Source organism: Dendropsophus ebraccatus, chromosome 5, assembly GCF_027789765.1.
Source record: "Dendropsophus ebraccatus isolate aDenEbr1 chromosome 5, aDenEbr1.pat, whole genome shotgun sequence".
NCBI lineage: Eukaryota > Metazoa > Chordata > Amphibia > Anura > Hylidae > Dendropsophus > Dendropsophus ebraccatus.
In genome coordinates, this window is record NC_091458.1 from 7,566,086 (window position 1) to 7,588,259 (window position 22,174).

Genomic DNA, 22,174 nt, shown 5'->3' on the forward strand with positions numbered 1-22,174 from the left:
ATGTTCCCTCAGCAGCAGTACCCGGAGTGATGTCAGTACCATGTCCCTTCAGCAGCAGTACCCGGAGTGATGTCAGTACCATGTCCCTTCAGCAGCAGTACCCGGAGTGATGTCAGTACCATGTCCCCTCAGCAGCAGTACCCGGAGTGATGTCAGTACCATGTCCCCTCAGCAGCAGTACCCGGAGTGATGTCAGTACCATGTCCCCTCAGCAGCAGTACCCGGAGTGATGTCAGTACCATGTCCCCTCAGCAGTACCCAGAGTGATGTCAGTACCATGTTCCCTCAGCAGCAGTACCCGGAGTGATGTCAGTACCATGTCCCTTCAGCAGCAGTACCCGGAGTGATGTCAGTACCATGTCCCCTCAGCAGCAGTACCCGGAGTGATGTCAGTACCATGTCCCCTCAGCAGCAGTACCGGGAGTGATGTCAGTACCATGTCCCCTCAGCAGCAGTACCCCAGAGTGATGTCAGTACCATGTCCCCTCAGCAGCAGTACCCGGAGTGATGTCAGTACCATGTCCCCTCAGCAACAGTACCCGGAGTGATGTCAGTACCATGTCCCCTCAGCAGTACCCAGAGTGATGTCAGTACATTGTCCCCTCAGCAGCAGTACCCCGGAGTGATGTCAGTACCATGTCCCCTCAGCAGCAGTACCCGGAGTGATGGAGTGATGTCAGTACCATGTCTCCTCAGCAGCAGTACCCCGGAGTGATGTCAGTACCATGTCCCCTCAGCAGCAGTACCCCAGAGTGATGTCAGTACCATGTCCCCTCAGCAGTACCCCAGAGAGATGTCAGTACCATGTCCTCTCAGCAGCAGTACCCGGAGTGATGTCAGTACCATGTCCCCTTAGCAGCAGTACCCGGAGTGATGGAGTGATGTAAGTACCATGTCTCCTCAGCAGCAGTACCCGGAGTGATGTCAGTACCATGTCCCCTCAGCAGTACCCCAGAGAGATGTCAGTACCATGTCCCCTCAGCAGCAGTACCCGGAGTGATGTCAGTACCATGTCCCCTCAGCAGCAGTACCCGGAGTGATGTCAGTACCATGTCCCCTCAGCAGCAGTACCCCGGAGTGATTTCATTATCATGTGCCCTCAGCAGCAGTACCCGGAGTGATGTCAGTACCATGTCCGCTCAGCAGTACCCCAGAGAGATGTCAGTACCATGTCCCCTCAGCAGCAGTACCCGGAGTGATGTCAGTACCATGTCCGCTCAGCAGTACCCTGCAGTGATGTCAGTACCATGTCCGCTCAGCAGTACCCTGCAGTGATGTCAGTACCATGTCCGCTCAGCAGGTGGAGTGTTACATAGTGCGGCTCTGGTCGGTGTTTACAGTGTCATCTGGTTGGCACCGTGCACCCATAATATGTTTGTCGTGGGGTGATCCCACAGTGTTTTGGTGTCCTCTTCTGGGCGCAGGTGAATGGTGAGGACCTGAGCGGGCTGGAAAGTCCCGGACTCATCTGCCGCACTCTCATAGCTGGAGGTAATGGGCCGCGCCCGGCCAGGTGACCCTCAGCCGCTCCTCTGTTATATACACCTGGCAGCTGGCTGTCTTATATACATCACATGGACAAGTACAACTGTCACCCAGCTTTCCTGAGTCCTGAGATCTGCCCAGTTACCCTGGAGTGATGTCTGCACCACGTCCTCTCAGCAGCAGCAGCCCATGTGACCATGACCTATATGGCGGCCATTACTGCTCCCACGGGTTAGCTCTCCTAGGACCCTAAGCGGCAGATCTGACATTATTCCACGTCATGTACTATGCGTAACTAGGCACTGTAGGGATCACTGTGCTGGACTGTGAGGGATGTTCTCTGTAGGGATCACTGTGAGGGGCATTCTTTGCAGGGATCACTCTGCAGGCCTGTGAGGGGTGTTCTCTGTAGGGATCACTGTGCAGGATTGTGAGGGATGCTCTCTGTAGGGATCACTGTGCAGGATTGTAAGGGGTGTTCTCTGTAGGGATCACTGTGAGGGACGTTCTCTGTAGGGATTACTGCAGGATTGTGAGGAATGTTCTTTGTAGGGATCACTATGCAGGATTGTGAGGGGTGTTCTCTGTAGGCATCACTGTGAAGGGCATTCTCTGCAGGGATCACTCTGCAGGCCTGTGAGGGGTGTTTTCTGTAGGGATCACTATGCAGGATTGCCAGGGAGGTTCTCTGTAGGGATCACTGTGAGGGGTGTTCTCTGTAGGGATCACTGTGAGGGACGTTCTCTGTAGGGATTACTGCAGGATTGTGAGGAACGTTCTTTGTAGGAATCACTGTGAAGGATTGTGAGGGATGTTCTCTGTAGGGATCACTGTGCAGGATTGTGAGGGGTGTTCTCTGTAGGGATCCCTGTGAGGGGCGTTCTCTGTAGGGATCACTGTGAAGGATTGTGAGGGACGTTCTCTGTAGGGATCACTGTGCAGGATTGCGAGGGACGTTCTCTGTAGGGATCACTGTGAGGGGTGTTCTCTGTAGGGATCACTGTGAGGGACGTTCTCTGTAGGGATTACTGCAGGATTGTGAGGAACGTTCTTTGTAGGGATCACTGTGAAGGATTGTGAGAAATGTTCTCTGTAGGGATCACTGTGCAGGATTGTGAGGGGTGTTCTCTGTAGGGATCCCTGTGAGGGGCGTTCTCTGTAGGGATCACTGTGAAGGATTGTGAGGGACGTTCTCTGTAGGGATCACTGTGAGGGGTGTTCTCTGTAGGGATCACTGTGAGGGACGTTCTCTGTAGGGATTACTGCAGGATTGTGAGGAACGTTCTTTGTAGGGATCACTGTGAAGGATTGTGAGAAATGTTCTCTGTAGGGATCACTGTGCAGGATTGTGAGGGGTGTTCTCTGTAGGGATCACTGTGAGGGACGTTCTCTGTAGGGATTACTGCAGGATTGTGAGGAACGTTCTTTGTAGGGATCACTGTGAAGGATTGTGAGGGACGTTCTCTGTAGGGATCACTGTGAGGGGCGTTCTCTGTAGGGATCACTGTGAGGGGCGTTCTCTGTAGGGATCCCTGTGCAGGATTGCGAGGGACATTCTCCGTAGGGATCCCTGGGCGGGATTGTGAGTGATCCCTACAGATAACGCCGCTCTCTCCTAGATAATCCCTACATGAAACCTCAACCAGACTCCCCTACATTGATCCCTACAGCTAGCCAGGAATCTGGACTGTTTGGTTATAATGTCTGGCAGTGATAAGCTGTAATAACCCTCCTGTCTCCTTTCTCTGCAGGTTTCAGAAACATGTGCACACCTACCGCATCCTGCCCGACGAGGAGGACTACCTGGCTGTACAGGTACTGACCCAGCCCTCCACCCCCTGCATGCTGTCACCCACCACCCCCGGCCTGTACTGGGGGAGTGGAGCATACTGGGAATGTTCATGGACCTTTAATGCTCCACACACACGGTGCTATGTAGGTGGTATGGTAGTATGGCGGTATGTAGGTGGTATGGCGGTATGTTAGTATGGTGGTATGTTAGTATGGCTATATGGAGGTATGGTGGGTATGTAGGTGTTATGACGGTATGTTAGTATGGCGGCCGGGTATGTAGGTGGTACGGCGGTATGTTAGTATGGAGGTATGGCGGGTATGTAGGTGGTATGTTAGTATGGGGGTATGTAGGAGGTGGTCTGTGTTACATGTGATGTGACTTCTTGGATCTCTGTAAGGGAAGTTCTCTCAGTTGAAGTGTCATGTGTAATAGAAGCCTCATAGGTTGCTATGGTAACAGGCGGTTTCTTTGTGGACCTGTAGTCATGGGTCAGTGATATCACTATAGGACACACGTGTCATCCACTCATAGCGCTGTATCACTGCTGGGTGCGGAGAGAACACCTCCTGCTTCTGTGGTCACATGATTAATCCCAGCCAGTCAGCAGCTCCATGGAGGGTCATGTGACTGCACTTACTGCAGGGCCCTTATTAGGCACCACAGTCAGGTGATTGCTGCCGGCCAATCAGTAGTGATGAGTCCATACTCAGAGGTTTGGGGGTAACTCTGCAGGGGCGCCCCCTCATGCCGTACTCAGGTCACTGCGGGTCACTGGTCCAGAGGCCGGAGGACAGTGACAGCTGCGCCTTGTAACATCAGTCTAGACGGGCGGCAGCTGCACAAACAGGTGTAAGGAGCCTCCGCCAGCCAGGGAGGGGCACCACGCTGTACCGTAATATCATATAACAGGACAGTACTGACCTCTGCTGTATACTGTACCGTAATATCATATAACAGGACAGCACTGACCTCTGCTGTATACTGTACTGTAATATCATATAACAGGACAGCACTGACCTCTGCTGTATACTGTACTGTAATATATAACATCACTGACCTCTGCTGTATACTGTACTGTAATATCATATAACAGGACAGTACTGACCTCTGCTGTATACTGTACTGTAATATCATATAACATCACTGACCTCTGCTGTATACTGTACTGTAATATCATATAACAGGACAGCACTGACCTCTGCTGTATACTGTACTGTAATATATAACATCACTGACCTCTGCTGTATACTGTACCGTAATATCATATAACAGGACAGCACTGACCTCTGCTGTATACTGTACTGTAATATCATATAACAGGACAGCACTGACCTCTGCTGTATATTGTACTGTAATATATAACATCACTGACCTCTGCTGTATACTGTACTGTAATATCATATAACAGGACAGTACTGACCTCTGCTGTATACTGTACTGTAATATCATATAACATCACTGACCTCTGCTGTATACTGTACTGTAATATCATATAACAGGACAGTACTGACCTCTGCTGTATACTGTACTTTAATATCATATAACATCACTGACCTCTGCTGTATACTGTACTGTAATATCATATAACATCACTGACCTCTGCTGTATACTGTACTGTAATATCATATAACAGGACAGCACTGACCTCTGCTGTATACTGTACTGTAATATATAACATCACTGACCTCTGCTGTATACTGTACCGTAATATCATATAACAGGACAGCACTGACCTCTGCTGTATACTGTACTGTAATATCATATAACAGGACAGCACTGACCTCTGCTGTATACTGTACTGTAATATATAACATCACTGACCTCTGCTGTATACTGTACTGTAATATCATATAACAGGACAGTACTGACCTCTGCTGTATACTGTACTGTAATATCATATAACATCACTGACCTCTGCTGTATACTGTACTGTAATATCATATAACAGGACAGCACTGACCTCTGCTGTATACTGTACCGTAATATCATATAACAGGACAGCACTGACCTCTGCTGTATACTGTACTGTAATATCATATAACATCACTGACCTCTGCTGTATACGGTAGTGTAATATCATATAACAGGACAGCACTGACCTCTGCTGTATAATGTACCGTAATATCATATAACAGGACAGCACTGACCTCTGCTGTATACTGTGCCGTAATATATAACAGGACAGTACTGACCTCTGCTGTATACTGTGCCGTAATATCATATAACATCACTGACCTCTGCTGTATACTGTACTGTAATATCATATAACAGGACAGCAATGACCTCTGCTTTATATTGTACCGTAATATCATATAACATCACTGACCTCTGCTGTATACTGTACTGTAATATCATATAACAGGACAGCATTGACCTCTGCTGTATACTGTACTGTAATATCATATAACAGGACAGCACTGACCTCTGCTGAATACTGTACCGTAATATCATATTACAGGACAGCACTGATCTCTGCTGTATACTGTACTGTAATATATAACATCACTTACCTCTGCTGTATACTGTACCGTAATATCATATAACAGGACAGCACTGACCTCTGCTGTATACTGTACTGTAATATCATATAACATCACTGACCTCTGCTGTATACTGTACCGTAATATCATATAACAGGACAGCACTGACCTCTGCTGTATACTGTACTGTAATATCATATAACATCACTGACCTCCACTGTATACTGTACTGTAATATATAACATCACTGACCTCTGCTGTATACTGTACTGTAATATATAACATCACTGACCTCTGCTGTATACTGTACTATAATATCATATAACAGGATAGCACTGACCTCTGCTGTATACTGTACCGTAATATCATAAAACAGGACAGCACTGACCTCTGCTGTATATTGTACTGTAATATCATATAACATCACTGACCTCTGCCGTATACTGTGCCGTAATATCATATAACAGGACAGTACTGACCTCTGCTGTATACTGTGCCGTAATATCATATAACATCACTGACCTCTGCTGTATACTGTACTGTAATATCATATAACAGGACAGTACTGACCTCTGCTGTATACTGTACCGTAATATCATATAACATCACTGACCTCTGCTGGATACTGTACTGTAATATATAACAGGACAGCACTGACCTCTGCTGTATACTGTACTGTAATATCATATAACAGGACAGCACTGACCTCTGCTGTATACTGTACCGTAATATCATATTACAGGACCGCACTGACCTCTGCTGTATACTGTACTGTAATATATAACATCACTGACCTCTGCTGTATACTGTACCGTAATATCATATAACAGGACAGCACTGACCTCTGCTGTATACTGTACCGTAATATCATATAACAGGACAGCACTGACCTCTGCTGTATACTGTACTGTAATATCATATAACATCACTGACCTCTGCTGTATACTGTACCGTAATATCATATTACAGGAAAGTACTGACCTCTGCTGTATACTGTACTGAAATATCATATAACATCACTGACCTCTGCTGTATACTGTACCGTAATATCATATAACAGGACAGCACTGACCTCTGCTGTATACTGTGCGGTAATATCATATAACATCACTGACCTCTGCTGTATACTGTACTGTAATATCATAGAACATCACTGACCTCTGCTGTATACTGTACCGTAATATCATATAACAGGACAGCACTGACCTCTGCTGTATACTGTACTGTAATATCATATAACATCACTGACATCTGCTGTATACTGTACTGTAATATATAACATCACTGACCTCTGCTGTATACTGTACTGTAATATATAACATCACTGACCTCTGCTGTATACTGTACTATAATATCATATAACAGGACAGCACTGACCTCTGCTGTATACTGTACTGTAATATCCTATAACAGGACAGCACTGACCTCTGCTGTATACTGTACCGTAATATCATATAACATCACTGACCTCTGCTGTATACTGTACTGTAATATCCTATAACAGGACAGCACTGACCTCTGCTGTATACTGTACCGTAATATCATATAACAGGACAGCACTGACCTCTGCTGTATACTGTACCGTAATATCATATAACAGGACAGCACTGACCTCTGCTGTATACTGTACTGTAAAATCATATAACAGGACAGCACTGACCTCTGCTGTATACTGTACTGTAATATATAACATCACTGACCTCTGCTGTATACTGTACTGTAATATCATATAACAGGATAGCACTGACCTCTGCTGTATACTGTACTGTAATATATAACATCACTGACCTCTGCTGTATACTGTACTGTAATATCATATAACAGGACAGCACTGACCTCTGCTGTATACTGTACCGTAATATCATATAACATCACTGACCTCTGCTGTATACTGTACTGTAATATCATATAACAGGACAGCACTGACCTCTGCTGTATATTGTACTGTAATGTCATATAACATCACTGACCTCTGCTGTATACTGTACTGTAATATCCTATAACAGGACAGCACTGACCTCTGCTGTATACTGTACCGTAATATCATATAACAGGACAGCACTGACCTCTGCTGTATATTGTACTGTAATGTCATATAACATCACTGACCTCTGCTGTATACTGTACTGTAATATCATATAACATCACTGACCTCTGCTGTATACTGTACCGTAATATCATATAACAGGACAGCACTGACCTCTGCTGTATACTGTACTGTAATATCATATAACATCACTGACATCTGCTGTATACTGTACTGTAATATCATATAACAGGACAGCACTGACCTCTGCTGTATACTGTACTGTAATATCATATAACATCACTGACCTCTGCTGTATACTGTACTGTAATATATAACAGGACAGCACTGACCTCTGCTGTATACTGTACTGTAATGTCATATAACAGGACAGCACTGACCTCTGCTTTATATTGTACCGTAATATCATATAACAGGACAGCACTAACCTCTGCTGTATACTGCACCGTAATATTATATAACAGGACAGCACTGACCTCTGCTGTATACTGTACTGTAATATATAACATCACTGACCTCTGCTGTATACTGTACTGTAATATATAACAGGACAGCACTGACCTCTGCTGTATACTGTACTGTAATGTCATATAACAGGACAGCACTGACCTCTGCTTTATATTGTACCGTAATATCATATAACAGGACAGCACTAACCTCTGCTGTATACTGCACCGTAATATTATATAACAGGACAGCACTGACCTCTGCTGTATACTGTACCGTAATATCATATAACAGGACAGTACTGACCTCTGCTGTATTCTGTACTGTAATATATAACATCACTGACCTCTGCTGTATACTGTACTGTAATATCATAGAACAGGACAGCACTGACCTCTGCTGTATACTGTACTGTAATATCATATAATAGGACAGCACTGACCTCTGCTGTATACTGTGCCGTAATATCATATAACATCACTGACCTCTGCTGTATACTGTACTGTAATATCATATAACATCACTGACCTCTGCTGTATACTGTACTGTAATATCATATAACATCACTGACCTCTGCTGTATACTGTACCGTAATATCATATAACAGGACAGCACTGACCTCTGCTGTATACTGTACTGTAATATCATATAACATCACTGACCTCTGCTGTATATTGTACTGTAATATCATATAACAGGACAGCACTGACCTCTGCTGTATACTGTACCGTAATATATAACACTGACCTCTGCCGTATACTGTACTGTAATATCATATAACAGGACAGCACTGACCTCTGCTGTATACTGTACTGTAATATATAACATCACTGACCTCTGCTGTATACTGTACTGTAATATTATATAACAGGACAGCACTGACCTCTGCTGTATACTGTACTGTAATATCATATAACATCACTGACCTCTGCTGTATAAAGTACCGTAATACCATGTGTGTGTGTGCCAAGGCTGCAGTAGGCTATGTGTGCGTGCTATGGCTGCAGGTGCGTGTGTGTATACCCTGTGTATTGGTGCGCTCGGTATCGGAACATTCTGTATCAGTGCGCTCGGTATGGGTACATTCTGTATTAGTGCGCTCGGTATGGGTACATTCTGTATTAGTGCGCTCGGTATGGGTACATTCTGTATTGGTGCGCTCGGTATGGGTTAATTCAGTATTGGTGCGCTCGGTATCGGTACATTCTATATAGGTGTGCTCGGTATCGGTACATTCTGTATTGGTGCGCTCGGTATCGGTACATTCTGTATTGGTGCGCTCGGTATCGGTACATTCTGTATTGGTGCGCTCGGTATCGGTACATCCTGTATTAGTGCGCTCCGTATCGGTACATTCTGTATTAGTGCGCTCGGTATGGGTACATTCTGTATTGGTGCGCTCGGTATGGGTACATTCTGTATTGGTGCGCTCGGTATCGGTACATTCTGTATTGGTGCGCTCGGTATCGGTACATTCTGTATTAGTGTGCTCGGTATCAGTACATTCTGTATTGGTGCGCTCGGTATCGGTACATTTTGTATTGGTGCTCTCGGTATCGGTACATTCTGTATTAGTGTGCTCGGTATCAGTACATTCTGTATTGGTGCGCTCGGTATCGGTACATTTTGTATTGGTGCTCTCTGTATCGGTACATTCTGTATTGGTGCTCTTGGTATCGGTGCTCTCTGCATCCCTCTGCTGTCCTATGCTGGCCCCTGCAGCCCTCTGCTTTCTCCTGCTCCCCTCTGCTGCCCCCTGTTGTCCTCTGCTTCCCCTGCTGTCCTCTGCTGCTCCCTGTTGCCCTCCGCTGCTTCCTGCTGTCCTCTGCTCCCCTCTGCTGCCCCCTGTTGCCCTCTGCTGCCCCCTGTTGCCCTCTTCTGCCCTCTGCTGCCCCCTGTTGCCCTCTTCTGCCCTCTGCTGCCCCCTGTTGCCCTCTGCTGCCCCCTGCAGCCCTTTGCTTCCTCTTGCTCCCCTCTGCTCCCCCCTGCTTCCCTCTGCGGCCCCCTGCAGCCCTCTGCTCCCCCCTGCAGCCCTTTGCTTCCTCCTGCTCCCCTCTGCTCCCCCCTGCTGCCCTCTGCTGCCCCCTGCATCCCTCTGCTGTCCTATGCTGGCCCCTGCTGCCCCCTGCAGCCCTCTGCTCCCCCTGCAGCCCTTTGCTTCCTCCTGCTCCCCTCTGCTGCCCTCTGTTGCCCTCTGCTGCCCCCTGTTGCCTTATGCTGCCCCCTGTTGTCCTCTGCTGCCCCCTGTTGTCCTCTGCTGCCCCCTGCTGTCCTCTGCTGACCCCTGCTGTCCTCTGCTGACCCCTGCTGTCCTCTGCTGCCCCCTGCTGTCCTCTGCTGCTCCCTGTTGCCCTCCGCTGCTTCCTGCTGTCCTCTGCTCCCCTCTGCTGCCCCCTGTTGCCCTCTGCTGCCCCCTGTTGCCCTCTTCTGCCCTCTGCTGCCCCCTGTTGCCCTCTTCTGCCCTCTGCTGCCCCCTGTTGCCCTCTGCTGCCCCCTGCAGCCCTTTGCTTCCTCTTGCTCCCCTCTGCTCCCCCCTGCTTCCCTCTGCGGCCCCCTGCAGCCCTCTGCTCCCCCCTGCAGCCCTTTGCTTCCTCCTGCTCCCCTCTGCTCCCCCCTGCTGCCCTCTGCTGCCCCCTGCATCCCTCTGCTGTCCTATGCTGGCCCCTGCTGCCCCCTGCAGCCCTCTGCTCCCCCTGCAGCCCTTTGCTTCCTCCTGCTCCCCTCTGCTGCCCTCTGTTGCCCTCTGCTGCCCCCTGTTGCCTTATGCTGCCCCCTGTTGTCCTCTGCTGCCCCCTGTTGTCCTCTGCTGCCCCCTGCTGTCCTCTGCTGACCCCTGCTGTCCTCTGCTGACCCCTGCTGTCCTCTGCTGCCCCCTGCTGTCCTCTGCTGCCCCCTGCTGTCCTCTGCTGCCCCCTGCTGTCCTCTGCTGTCCTCTGCTGCTCCCTGTTGCCCTCTGCTCCCCCTGCTGTCCTCTGCTGCTTCCTGCTGTCTTCTGATGCTCCCTGTTGCCCTCTGCTCCCCCCCCCCCCGCTGTCCTCTGCTGCTCTCTGCTGCCCTCCGCTGCTTCCTGCTGTCCTCTGCTGCCCCCTGCTGCCCTCTGCTGCCCCCTGCTGCCCTCTGCTGTCCCCTGTTGCCCTCTGCTGCTCCCTGCTGCCCCCTGCTCCCCCTGCATCCCTCTGCTCCCCCCTTCATCCCTCTGCTCCCCCCTTCTGTCCTCTGCTGCGCCCTGCTGCCCACTTCTCCACTCTGCTGCCCTCTGCTCCCCCCTGTTGCCCTCTGCTCCCCCCTGTTGCCCTCTGCAGCCCTCCACTGCCTCTTGCTCCCCCTGCTGCCCTTGGCTGCCCCCTTTATCCCTCTGCTCCCCCCCTGCTCCCCTCTGCTGCCCCCTGCTCTCCTCTGCTTGCCCCTGCTCTCCTCTGCTTGCCCCTGCTCCCCCCTGTCCCCCTCTGCTGCCCCATGTCGCCCTCTGCTGCCCCCTTCCCTCCTCTGCTGCTCCCCTCTGCCCCCCTCTGCTGCCCCCTGCTCCCCTCTGCATCCCTCTGCTGCCCCCTGCTCCCCTCTGCTTCCCCCTGCTGTCCTCTGCATCCCTCTGCTGCCCCCTGCTGTCCTCTGCTCTTCCCCTGCTGCCTTCTGCTCCCTCCTGCTGTCTCCTGCTGCCCCCTGCTGTCCTCTGCTCCCCCCTGCTGCCTTCTGCTGCCCCTGCTGTCCCCTGTTCCCTCCTGCTGTCCTCTGCTCCTCCCTGCTGCCTTCTGCTGCCCCCTGCTGTCCTCTGCTGCCCCCTGCTGTCCTCTGCTGCCCCCTGCTGTCCTCTGCTCCCCCCGCTGTCCTCTGCTCCCCCCTGCTGCCTTCTGCTCCCTCTTGCTGTCCTCTGCTCCCTCCTGCTGTCCTCTGCTCCCCCCCCTGCTGCCTTCTGCTGCCCCCTGCTGATCTCTGCCCCCTGCTGCCTTCTGCTGCCCCCTGCTGTCCTCTGCTCCCTCATTCTGTCCTCTGCTCCCACCCTGCTGCCTTTTGCTGCCCCTTGCTGTCCTTTGCTCCCTCCTGCTGTTCTCTGCTCCTCCTGCTCCCCTCTGCTGCCCCCTGCTGTCCTCTGCTTCCTCCTGCTGTCCTCTGCTTCCTCCTGCTGTCCTCTTCTCCCCCCCTGCTGTCCTCTGCTCCCTCCTGCTGTCCTCTGCTCTCCCTCCTGCTGTCCTCTGCTCTCCCCCTGCTGCCTTCTGCTCCCTCCTGCTGTCCTCTGCTCCCTCATTCTTTCCTCTGCTCCCTCCTGCTGTTCTCTGCTCCTCCCTGCTCCCCTCTGCTTCCCCCTGCTGTCCTCTGCTCCCCCTGCTGTCCTCTGCTCCCTCCTGCTGTCCTCTGCCCCCCCCCTGCTGCCTGCTGCCCCCTGCTGTCCTCTGCTCCCTCCTGCTGTCCTCTGCTCCCTCATTCTGTCCTCTGCTCCCCCCCTGCTGCCTTCTGCTCCCCCTTGCTGTCCTCTGCTCCCCCTTGCTGTCCTCTGCTCCCCCCTGCTGTCCTCTGCTCCCTCCTGCTCCCCCCTGCTGTTCTCTGCTCCCCTCTGCTCCCTCCTGCTGTCCTCTGCTCCCTTCTGCTGTCCTCTGCTCCCTCCTGCTGTCCTCTGCTCCCTTCTGCTGTCCTCTGCTCCCTCATTCTGTCCTCTGCTCCCCCCCTGCTGCCTTCTGCTCCCCCCTACTGTTCTCTGCTCCCTCCTGCTCCCCCCTGCTGTCCTCTGCTCCCTCCTGCTCCCCCCTGCTGTTCTCTGCTCCCCTCTGCTCCCTCCTGCTGTCCTCTGCTCCCTTCTGCTGTCCTCTGCTCCCTCCTGCTGTCCTCTGCTCCCTCCTGCTGTCCTCTGCTCCCTCATTCTGTCCTCTGCTCCCCCCCTGCTGCCTTCTGCTCCCCCCTACTGTTCTCTGCTCCCTCCTGCTCCCCCCTGCTGTCCTCTGCTCCCTCCTGCTCCCCCCTGCTGTTCTCTGCTCCCCTCTGCTCCCTCCTGCTGTCCTCTGCTCCCTCATTCTGTCCTCTGCTCCCCCCCTGCTGCCTTCTGCTCCCCCCTACTGTTCTCTGCTCCCCCCTGCTGTTCTCTGCTGCCCCCTGCTGTCCTCTGTCCCCTGCTGCTGTCCTCTGCCCCCTGCTGCTGTCCTCTGCTCCCTGCTGCTGTGCTCTGCTGGAAAGTCTTAGCTTAGACAAGGGGTCCTATTAGACAATGCAATTTTTCATTTTCGATTAACAATAAACAATAGCAAACAAGCGTTTTTTGTGGGGTTTTTTCCGAACGACCTGAAACCGTTCCCTGTAACGCACAGAGCGGCGTCTGTCACTGAGATGGATCCCTCCGCCTGATCCCAGCAACAGAAGGAACCAGAATCGTGGCGTGTAGAGATGAGTGAACCTGGAGCAAGCTGGAGACCAACCCAACCCGATCGTTCGGCATTTGATTAGCGGGGGCTGCTGAACTTGGATAAAGCTCTAAGGTTGTCTGGAAAACATGGATACAGCCAATGACTATATCCAATAACTACAGCCAATGACTATATCCATGATTTCCACATAGCCTTAGGGCCCGTGTCCCGTGTAATAGAGCCCTTACTTATTGAGAAGGCACCAGTTCTTAAGTGTAGTACAGCTGCCGCCTCTTATAGATCAGTAAACAGCATCAGCAGCCTCTTATAGATCAGTAAACAGCATCAGCAGCCTCTTATAGATCAGTAAACAGCATCAGCAGCCTCTTATAGATCAGTAAACAGCATCGGCACCCTTATATGGATCAGTAAAGGGCATTGGCAGCCTCTTATAGATCAGTAAAGGGCATCGGCAGGATCTTATGGGTCAGTAAAGGGCATCGGCAGCCTGTTATAGATCAGTAAAGGGCATTGGCAGCCTCTTATAGATCAGTAAACACCATTAGCAGCCTCCTATAGATCAGTAAAGGGCATCGGCAGCCTCTTATAGATCAATAAAGGGCATCGGCAGCCTCTTATAGATCAGTAAAGGGCATCGGCAGCCTCTTATAGATCAGTAAAGGGCATAGGCAGCCTCTTATAGATCAGTAAAGGGCATAGGCAGCCTCTTTTATAGATCAGTAAAGGGCATCAGCAGCTTCTTATAGATCAGTAAAGGGCATCAGCAGCTTCTTATAGATCAGTAAAGGGCATAGGCAGCCTCTTTTATAGATCAGTAAAGGGCATCGGCAGGATCTTATAGATCAGTAAAGGGCATCAGCAGCTTCTTATAGATCAGTAAAGGGCATCCGCAGCCTCTTATAGATCAGTAAAAGGCATCGGCAGGATCTTATAGATCAGTAAAGGGCATCGGCAGCCTCTTATAGATCAGTAAACAGCATCGGCAGCCTATTATAGATCAGTAAACAGCATCGGCAGCCTATAATAGATCAGTAAAGGGCATAGGCAGCCTCTTATAGATCAGTAAACAGCATTAGCAGCCTCTTATAGATCAGTAAACAGCATCGGCAGCCTATTATAGATCAGTAAACAGCATCGGCAGCCTCTTATAGATCAGTAAACAGCATCGGCAGCCTCTTATAGATCAGTAAAGGGCATCGGCAGGATCTTATGGGTCAGTAAAGGGCATCGGCAGGATCTTATGGGTCAGTAAAGGGCATCGGCAGCCTATTATAGATCAGTAAACAGCATCGGCAGCCTCTTATAGATCAGTAAACAGCATCGGCAGCCTCTTATAGATCAGTAAACAGCATTAGCAGCCTCTTATAGATCAGTAAAGGGCATCAGCAGGATCTTATGGGCCAGTAAAGGGCATCGGCAGCCTCTTATAGATCAGTAAAGGGCATCGGCAGCCTCTTATAGATCAGTAAAGGGCATCGGCAGCCTCTTATAGATCAGTAAAGGGCATCGGCAGCCTCTTATAGATCAGTAAAGGGCATCGGCAGCCTCTTATAGATCAGTAAACAGGATCGGCAGCCTCTTATAGATCAGTAAACGGCATAAGGAGGCATCTCAGTCCCCTCTCCTGATGGTTGCCGCATGCAGTGACACCGCAGGAGGCCATTATCACAGTTTATGAGCAGCGGATCCGTCACAAGCAGCCTGCTGACAGTCTCCAGCAGCGGCCGGTCAACTACTTGTTGATGGTTTCCACCTAGCGGGGTATTGCTGTATACATGGTCATTGTGGATGAGTGGAGATAATTTCCTATATTGTGCTCCACTCCAGTCCCCTCCAGAGCTGCGCTCATACTGCTCCTCCTGGGGTCCGGGGATCGCTGTCTGCCCTCCGGTGGTCTCACCTGTTGTCTCTTCCTCCTCAGACATCTCAGGGGGTTCAAGTGCGACGCTTCAAGACGCTGGGGGACCTAATCGCTCTCTACCTGCAGCCGAATCAGGGGATGGTGTGCACCCTGCTGTACCCTGTGGAGCGAGAGAAGGAGAAGGACGTCATGGAGGACAGAGACTACTCCGGTCAGTCCACAACTCCAGGGAATGCTGGGACATGTGGTCCACCCGCTATCCTGCTGTTACATCATGTCTCATCCTCCAGAGCTGCACTCACTATTCTGCTGTTACATCATGTCTCATCCTCCAGAGCTCCACCCGCTATCCTGCTGTTACATCATGTCTCATCCTCCAGAGCTGCACTCACTATTCTGCTGTTACATCCTGTCTCATCCTCCTGAGCTGCACTCACTATTCTGCTGTTACATCATGTCTCATCCTCCAGAGCTGCACTCACTATTCTGCTGTTACATCATATCTCATCCTCCAGAGCTGCACTCACTATTCTGCTGTTACATCATGTCTCATCCCCCAGAGCTGCACTCACTATTCTGCTGTTACATCATGTCTCATCCTCCAGAGCTGTACTCACTATCCTGCTGTTACATCTTGTCTCATCCCCCAGAGCTGCACTCACTATTCTGCTGTTACATCATGTCTCCTCCTCCAGAGCTGCACTCATTATTCTGCTGTTACATCCTGTCTCATCCTCCAGAGCTGCACTCACTATTCTGCTGTTACATCATGTCTCATCCTCCAGAGCTGCACTCACTATTCTGCTGTTACATCATGTCTCATCCTCCAGAGCTGCACTCACTATTCTGCTGTTACATCATGTCTCATCCTCCAGAGCTGCACTCACTATTCTGCTGTTACATCATGTCTCATCCTCCAGAGCTGCACTCACTATTCTGCTGTTACATCATGTCTCATCCCCCAGAGCTGCACTCACTATTCTGCTGTTACATCATGTCTTATCCTCCAGAGCTGCACTCACTATTCTGCTGTTACATCATGTCTCATCCTCCGGAACTGCACTCACTATTCTGCTGTTACATCATGTCTCATCCTCCAGATCTGCACTCACTATTCTGCTGTTACATCCTGTCTCATCCTCCTGAGCTGCACTCACTATTCTGCTGTTACATCATGTCTCCTCCTCCAGAGCTGCACTCACTATTCTGCTGTTACATCATGTCTCATCCCCCAGAGCTGCACTCACTATTCTGCTGTTACATCATGTCTTATCCTCCAGAGCTGCACTCACTATTCTGCTGTTACATCATGTCTCATCCTCCGGAACTGCACTCACTATTCTGCTGTTACATCATGTCTGCTTTCATGTCATCATGACAGCTATTGACCATCTGATAATCTGGAACGTCCTATAATCCGGGGTTTTTTTGGCAGTAAATAGCCTTGTTGCTCATGTCTCCTCCTCTTCTTCTGTGTTGTAGATGGGGAGGATGAGAAGCCGCCTCTGCCCCCGCGCTCGGCCTCCGCCAGTTTCTCCGGAGGGTCTGGATTAGGTTTGGTGCCGAGCACTGGAGACGTCAGCCCCACCGAGAGGTACCGAGCCCTGACCCCTTAAAGTGTGACATCCTCGCTGCCTGATAAGTTGGGTGACACCTAGTATGGCCGCCATCCCTGAGAAGTGTTGGTGCCCTGTGATCCGCGGGGGGTGGGCTGCAGCGGGGTGGCGGGTGCCCATCCGTACACGCACGTCTGTTAATAGGCGGCCATATTGGTTGTCACCGCCGCCCGCCTCACCTTTCATTGTTATCTGCCGCAGCACAACCAACGGGCTGAGCACCGTGTCCCACGAGTACCTGAAGGGCAGCTACGCCCTGGACCTGGAGGCCGTGAAGTCCGGGGCCACCAGCCTGCCGCACCTCAACAAGACGCTGGTCCTGTCCTGCAAGAGGCTGCACAGGTGAGACCGGATCCGTCAACAGCAAGAATCCATCACGGACCCATCCTCTATTGTATATAGTCTGAGGGGTGGAGCCTGTCATGCCCCGCCCCCATGACTCCACATTCTGCACAGGCCGCCGCCTACTCACAGCTGGTGTTGTATCTAATCCAAGTAATCCCATGTGTTACACAGTGCGGCTGATACAGTGTAACAGACCCTCAGCGAGAGAGGTCAGAGGTCAGTGTGTTATACAGTGTAACGGACTCAGCGGGAGAGGTCAGAGGTCAGTGTGTTATACAGTGTAACAGACCCTCAGCGGGAGAGGTCAGAGGTCAGTGTGTTATACAGTGTAACAGACCCTCAGCGGGAGAGGTCAGAGGTCAGTGTGTTATACATTGTAACGGACCCTCAGCGGGAGAGGTCAGAGGTCAGTGTGTTATACAGTGTAACGGACCCTCAGCGGGAGAGATCAGAGGTCAGTGTGTTATACAGTGTAACGGACTCAGCGGGAGAGGTCAGAGGTCAGTGTGTTATACAGTGTAACGGACCCTCAGCGGGAGAGGTCAGAGGTCAGTGTGTTATACAGTGTAACGGACCCTCAGCGGGAGTGGTCAGAGGTCAGTGTGTTATACAGTGTAACAGACCCTCAGCGGGAGAGGTCAGAGGTCAGTGTGTTATACAGTGTAACAGACCCTCAGCGGGAGAGGTCAGAGGTCAGTGTGTTATACAGTGTAACGGACCCTTAGCGGGAGAGGTCAGTGTGTTATACCGTGTAACGGACCCTCAGCGAGAAAGGTCAGAGGTCAGTGTGTTATACAGTGTAACGGACCCTCAGCGAGAGAGGTCAGTGTGTTATACAGTGTAACGGACCCTCAGCGGGAGAGGTCAGTGTGTTATACAGGGTAACGGACCCTCAGCGGAAGAGGTCAGAGGTCAGTGTGTTATACAGGGTAACGGACCCTCAGCGGGAGAGGTCAGTGTGTTATACAGTGTAACAGACCCTCAGCGGGAGAGGTCAGAGGTCAGTGTGTTATACAGTGTAACAGACCCTCAGCGGGAGAGGTCAGAGGTCAGTGTGTTATACAGTGTAACGGACCCTCAGCGGGAGAGGTCAGTGTGTTATACAGTGTAACGGACCCTCAGCGGGAGAGGTCAGAGGTCAGTGTGTTATACAGTGTAACGGACCCGCAGCGGGAGAGGTCAGTGTGTTATGCAGTGTAACTGACCCTCAGCGGGAGAGGTCAGAGGTCAGTGTGTTATACAGTGTAACAGACCCTCAGCGGGAGAGGTCAGAGCTCAGTGTGTTATACAGTGTAACGGACCCTCAGCGGGAGAGGTCAGAGCTCAGTGTGTTATACAGTGTAACGGACCCTCAGCGGGAGAGGTCATTGTGTTATACAGTGTAACGGACCCTCAGCGGGAGAGGTCATTGTGTTATACAGTGTAACGGACCCTCAGCGGGAGAGGTCAGAGGTCAGTGTGTTATACAGTGTAACAGACCCTCAGCGGGAGAGGTCAGAGGTCAGTGTGTTATACAGTGTAACAGACCCTCAGCGGGAAAGGTCAGAGGTCAGTGTGTTATACAGTGTAACGGACCCTCAGCGGGAGAGGTCAGAGCTCATTGTGTTATACAGTGTAACGGACCCTCAGCGGGAGAGGTCAGAGGTCAGTGTGTTATACAGTGTAACGGACCCTCAGCAGGAGAGGTCATTGTGTTATACAGTGTAACGGACCCTCAGCGGGAGAGGTCAAAGGTCAGTGTGTTATACAGTGTAACGGACCCTCAGCGGGAGAGGTCAGAGGTCAGTGTGTTATACAGTGTAAAAGACCCTCAGCGGGAAAGGTCAGTGTGTTATACAGTGTAACGGACCCGCAGCGGGAGAGGTCAGTGTGTTATACAGTGTAACGGACTCTCAGCGGGAGAGGTCAGAGGTCAGCGTGTTATACAGTGTAACAGACCCTCAGCGGGAGAGGTCAGAGCTCAGTGTGTTATACAGTGTAACGGACCCTCAGCGGGAGAGGTCAGAGCTCAGTGTGTTATACAGTGTAACGGACCCTCAGCGGGAGAGGTCATTGTGTTATACAGTGTAACGGACCCTCAGCGGGAGAGGTCATTGTGTTATACAGTGTAACGGACCCTCAGCGGGAGAGGTCAGAGCTCATTGTGTTATACAGTGTAACGGACCCTCAGCGGGAGAGGTCAGAGGTCAGTGTGTTATACAGTGTAACAGACCCTCAGCAAGAGAGGTCAGTGTGTTATACAGTGTAACAGACTCTCAGCGGGAGAGGTCAGAGGTCAGTGTGTTATACAGTGTAACGGACCCTCAGCGGGAGAAGTCAGTGTGTTATACAGTGTAACGGACCCTCAGCGGGAGAGGTAAGTGTGTTATACAGTGTAACAGACCCTCAGCGGGAGAGGTCAGTGTGTTATACAGTGTAACGGACCCTCAGCGGGAGAGGTCAGAGGTCAGTGTGTTATACAGTGTAACGGACCCTCAGCGGGAGAGGTCAGAGGTCAGTGTGTTATACAGTGTGACAGACCCTCAGCGGGAGAGGTCAGAGGTCAGTGTGTTATACAGTGTAACAGACCCTCAGCGGGAGAGGTCAGAGGTCAGTTTGTTATACAGTGTAACAGACCCTCAGCGGGAGAGGTCAGTGTGTTATACAGTGTAACGTACCCTCAGCGGGAGAGGTCAGAGGTCAGTGTGTTATACAGTGTAACAGACCCTCAGCGGGAGAGGTCAGAGGTCAGTGTGTTATACAGTGTAACGGACCCTCAGTGGGAGAGGTCAGTGTGTTATACAGTGTAACGGACCCTCAGCGGGAGAGGTCACAGGTCAGTTTGTTATACAGTGTAACAGACCCTCAGCGGGAGAGGTCAGTGTGTTATACAGTGTAACGGACCCTCAGCGGGAAAGGTCAGAGGTTAGTGTGTTATACAGTGTGACAGACCCTCAGCGGGAGAGGTCAGTGTGTTATACAGTGTAACAGACCCTCAGCGGGAGAGGTCAGTGTGTTATACAGTGTAACGGACCCTAAGCGGGAGAAGTCAGTGTGTTATACAGTGTAACGGACCCTCAGCGGGAGAGGTCAGTGTGTTATACAGTGTAACGGACCCTCAGCGGGAGAGGACAGTGTGTTATACAGTGTAACGGACCCTCAGCGGGAAAGGTCAGAGGTCAGTGTGTTATACAGTGTAACAGACCCTCAGCGGGAGAGGTCAGAGGTCAGTGTGTTATACAGTGTAACGGACCCTCAGCGGGAGAGGTCAGAGGTCAGTGTGTTATACAGTGTAACGGACCCTTAGCGGGAGAGGTCAGAGGTCAGTGTGTTATACAGTGTAACGGACCCTCAGTGGGAGAGGTCAGTGTGTTATACAGTGTAACGGACCCTCAGCGGGAGAGGTCACAGGTCAGTTTGTTATACAGTGTAACAGACCCTCAGCGGGAGAGGTCAGTGTGTTATACAGTGTAACGGACCCTCAGCGGGAAAGGTCAGAGGTCAGTGTGTTATACAGTGTGACAGACCCTCAGCGGGAGAGGTCAGTGTGTTATACAGTGTAACAGACCCTCAGCGGGAGAGGTCAGTGTGTTATACAGTGTAACGGACCCTTAGCGGGAGAGGTCAGAGGTCAGTGTGTTATACAGTGTAACGGACCCTCAGCGGGAGAGGTCAGTGTGTTATACAGTGTAACGGACCCTCAGCGGGAGAGGACAGTGTGTTATACAGTGTAACGGACCCTCAGCAGGAGAGGTCAGAGGTCAGTGTGTTATACAGTGTAACGGACCCTTAGCGGGAGAGGTCAGAGGTCAGTGTGTTATACAGTGTAACGGACCCTCAGCGGGAGAGGTCAGTGTGTTATACAGTGTAACGGACCCTCAGCGGGAGAGGACAGTGTGTTATACAGTGTAACGGACCCTCAGCGGGAAAGGTTATGTGGGTTTCATGTTTTTCTCTCCTTTTTTCAGTGAAGTTGATAAAGTTTTATCCGGGCTGGAAATTCTCTCTAAGATCTTTGACCAACAGAGCTCCCCCATGGTGGCCAAGATCCTGCAGCAGGTACGCGTCATGTGATCTGTGATGTCACACGTGTACAGGGGGCTGTATGTGATGTCACACGTGTATACGGGGCTGTATGTGATGTCACACGTGTATACGGGGCTGTATGTGATGTCACACGTGTATACGGGGCTGTATGTGATGACACGTGTATACGGGGCTGTATGTGATGACACACGTGTATACGGGGCTGTATGTGATGACACGTGTATACGGGGCTGTATGTGATGACACGTGTATACGGGGCTGTATGTGATGACACGTGTATACGGGGCTGTATGTGATGACACACGTGTATACGGGGCTGTATGTGATGACACGTGTATACGGGGCTGTATGTGATGACACGTGTATACGGGGCTGTATGTGATGACACGTGTATACGGGGCTGTATGTGATGACACGTGTATACGGGGCAGTATGTGATGACACGTGTATACGGGGCAGTATGTGATGACACACGTGTATACGGGGCTGTATGTGATGACACGTGTATACGGGGCAGTATGTGATGACACACGTGTATACGGGGCTGTATGTGATGACACGTGTATACGGGGCTGTATGTGATGACACAGGTGTATACGGGGCTGTATGTGATGACACAGGTGTATACGGGGCTGTATGTGATGACACGTGTATACGGGGCTGTATGTGATGACACGTGTATACGGGGCTGTATGTGATGACACGTGTATACGGGGCTGTA

General features: G+C 50.8%; 1 protein-coding gene across 3 annotated transcripts in view; it reads left to right on the forward strand.

The window, feature by feature from the left end:
• The window catches only part of INPPL1 (inositol polyphosphate phosphatase like 1), a 67,014-nt gene that overhangs the window by 17,591 nt on the left and 27,249 nt on the right, over positions 1–22,174 (forward strand). For 2 of the 3 annotated variants that reach the window (XM_069969431.1, XM_069969432.1), the window contains exons 2-6: positions 3,237–3,300; positions 15,527–15,677; positions 16,949–17,060; positions 17,284–17,424; positions 21,375–21,465. In XM_069969431.1, the coding sequence (XP_069825532.1) occupies positions 3,237–3,300; positions 15,527–15,677; positions 16,949–17,060; positions 17,284–17,424; positions 21,375–21,465 (559 nt within the window). The remainder of the gene's footprint in view (positions 1–3,236; positions 3,301–15,526; positions 15,678–16,948; positions 17,061–17,283; positions 17,425–21,374; positions 21,466–22,174) is intronic. The other variant, XM_069969433.1, reaches the window with a different exon arrangement.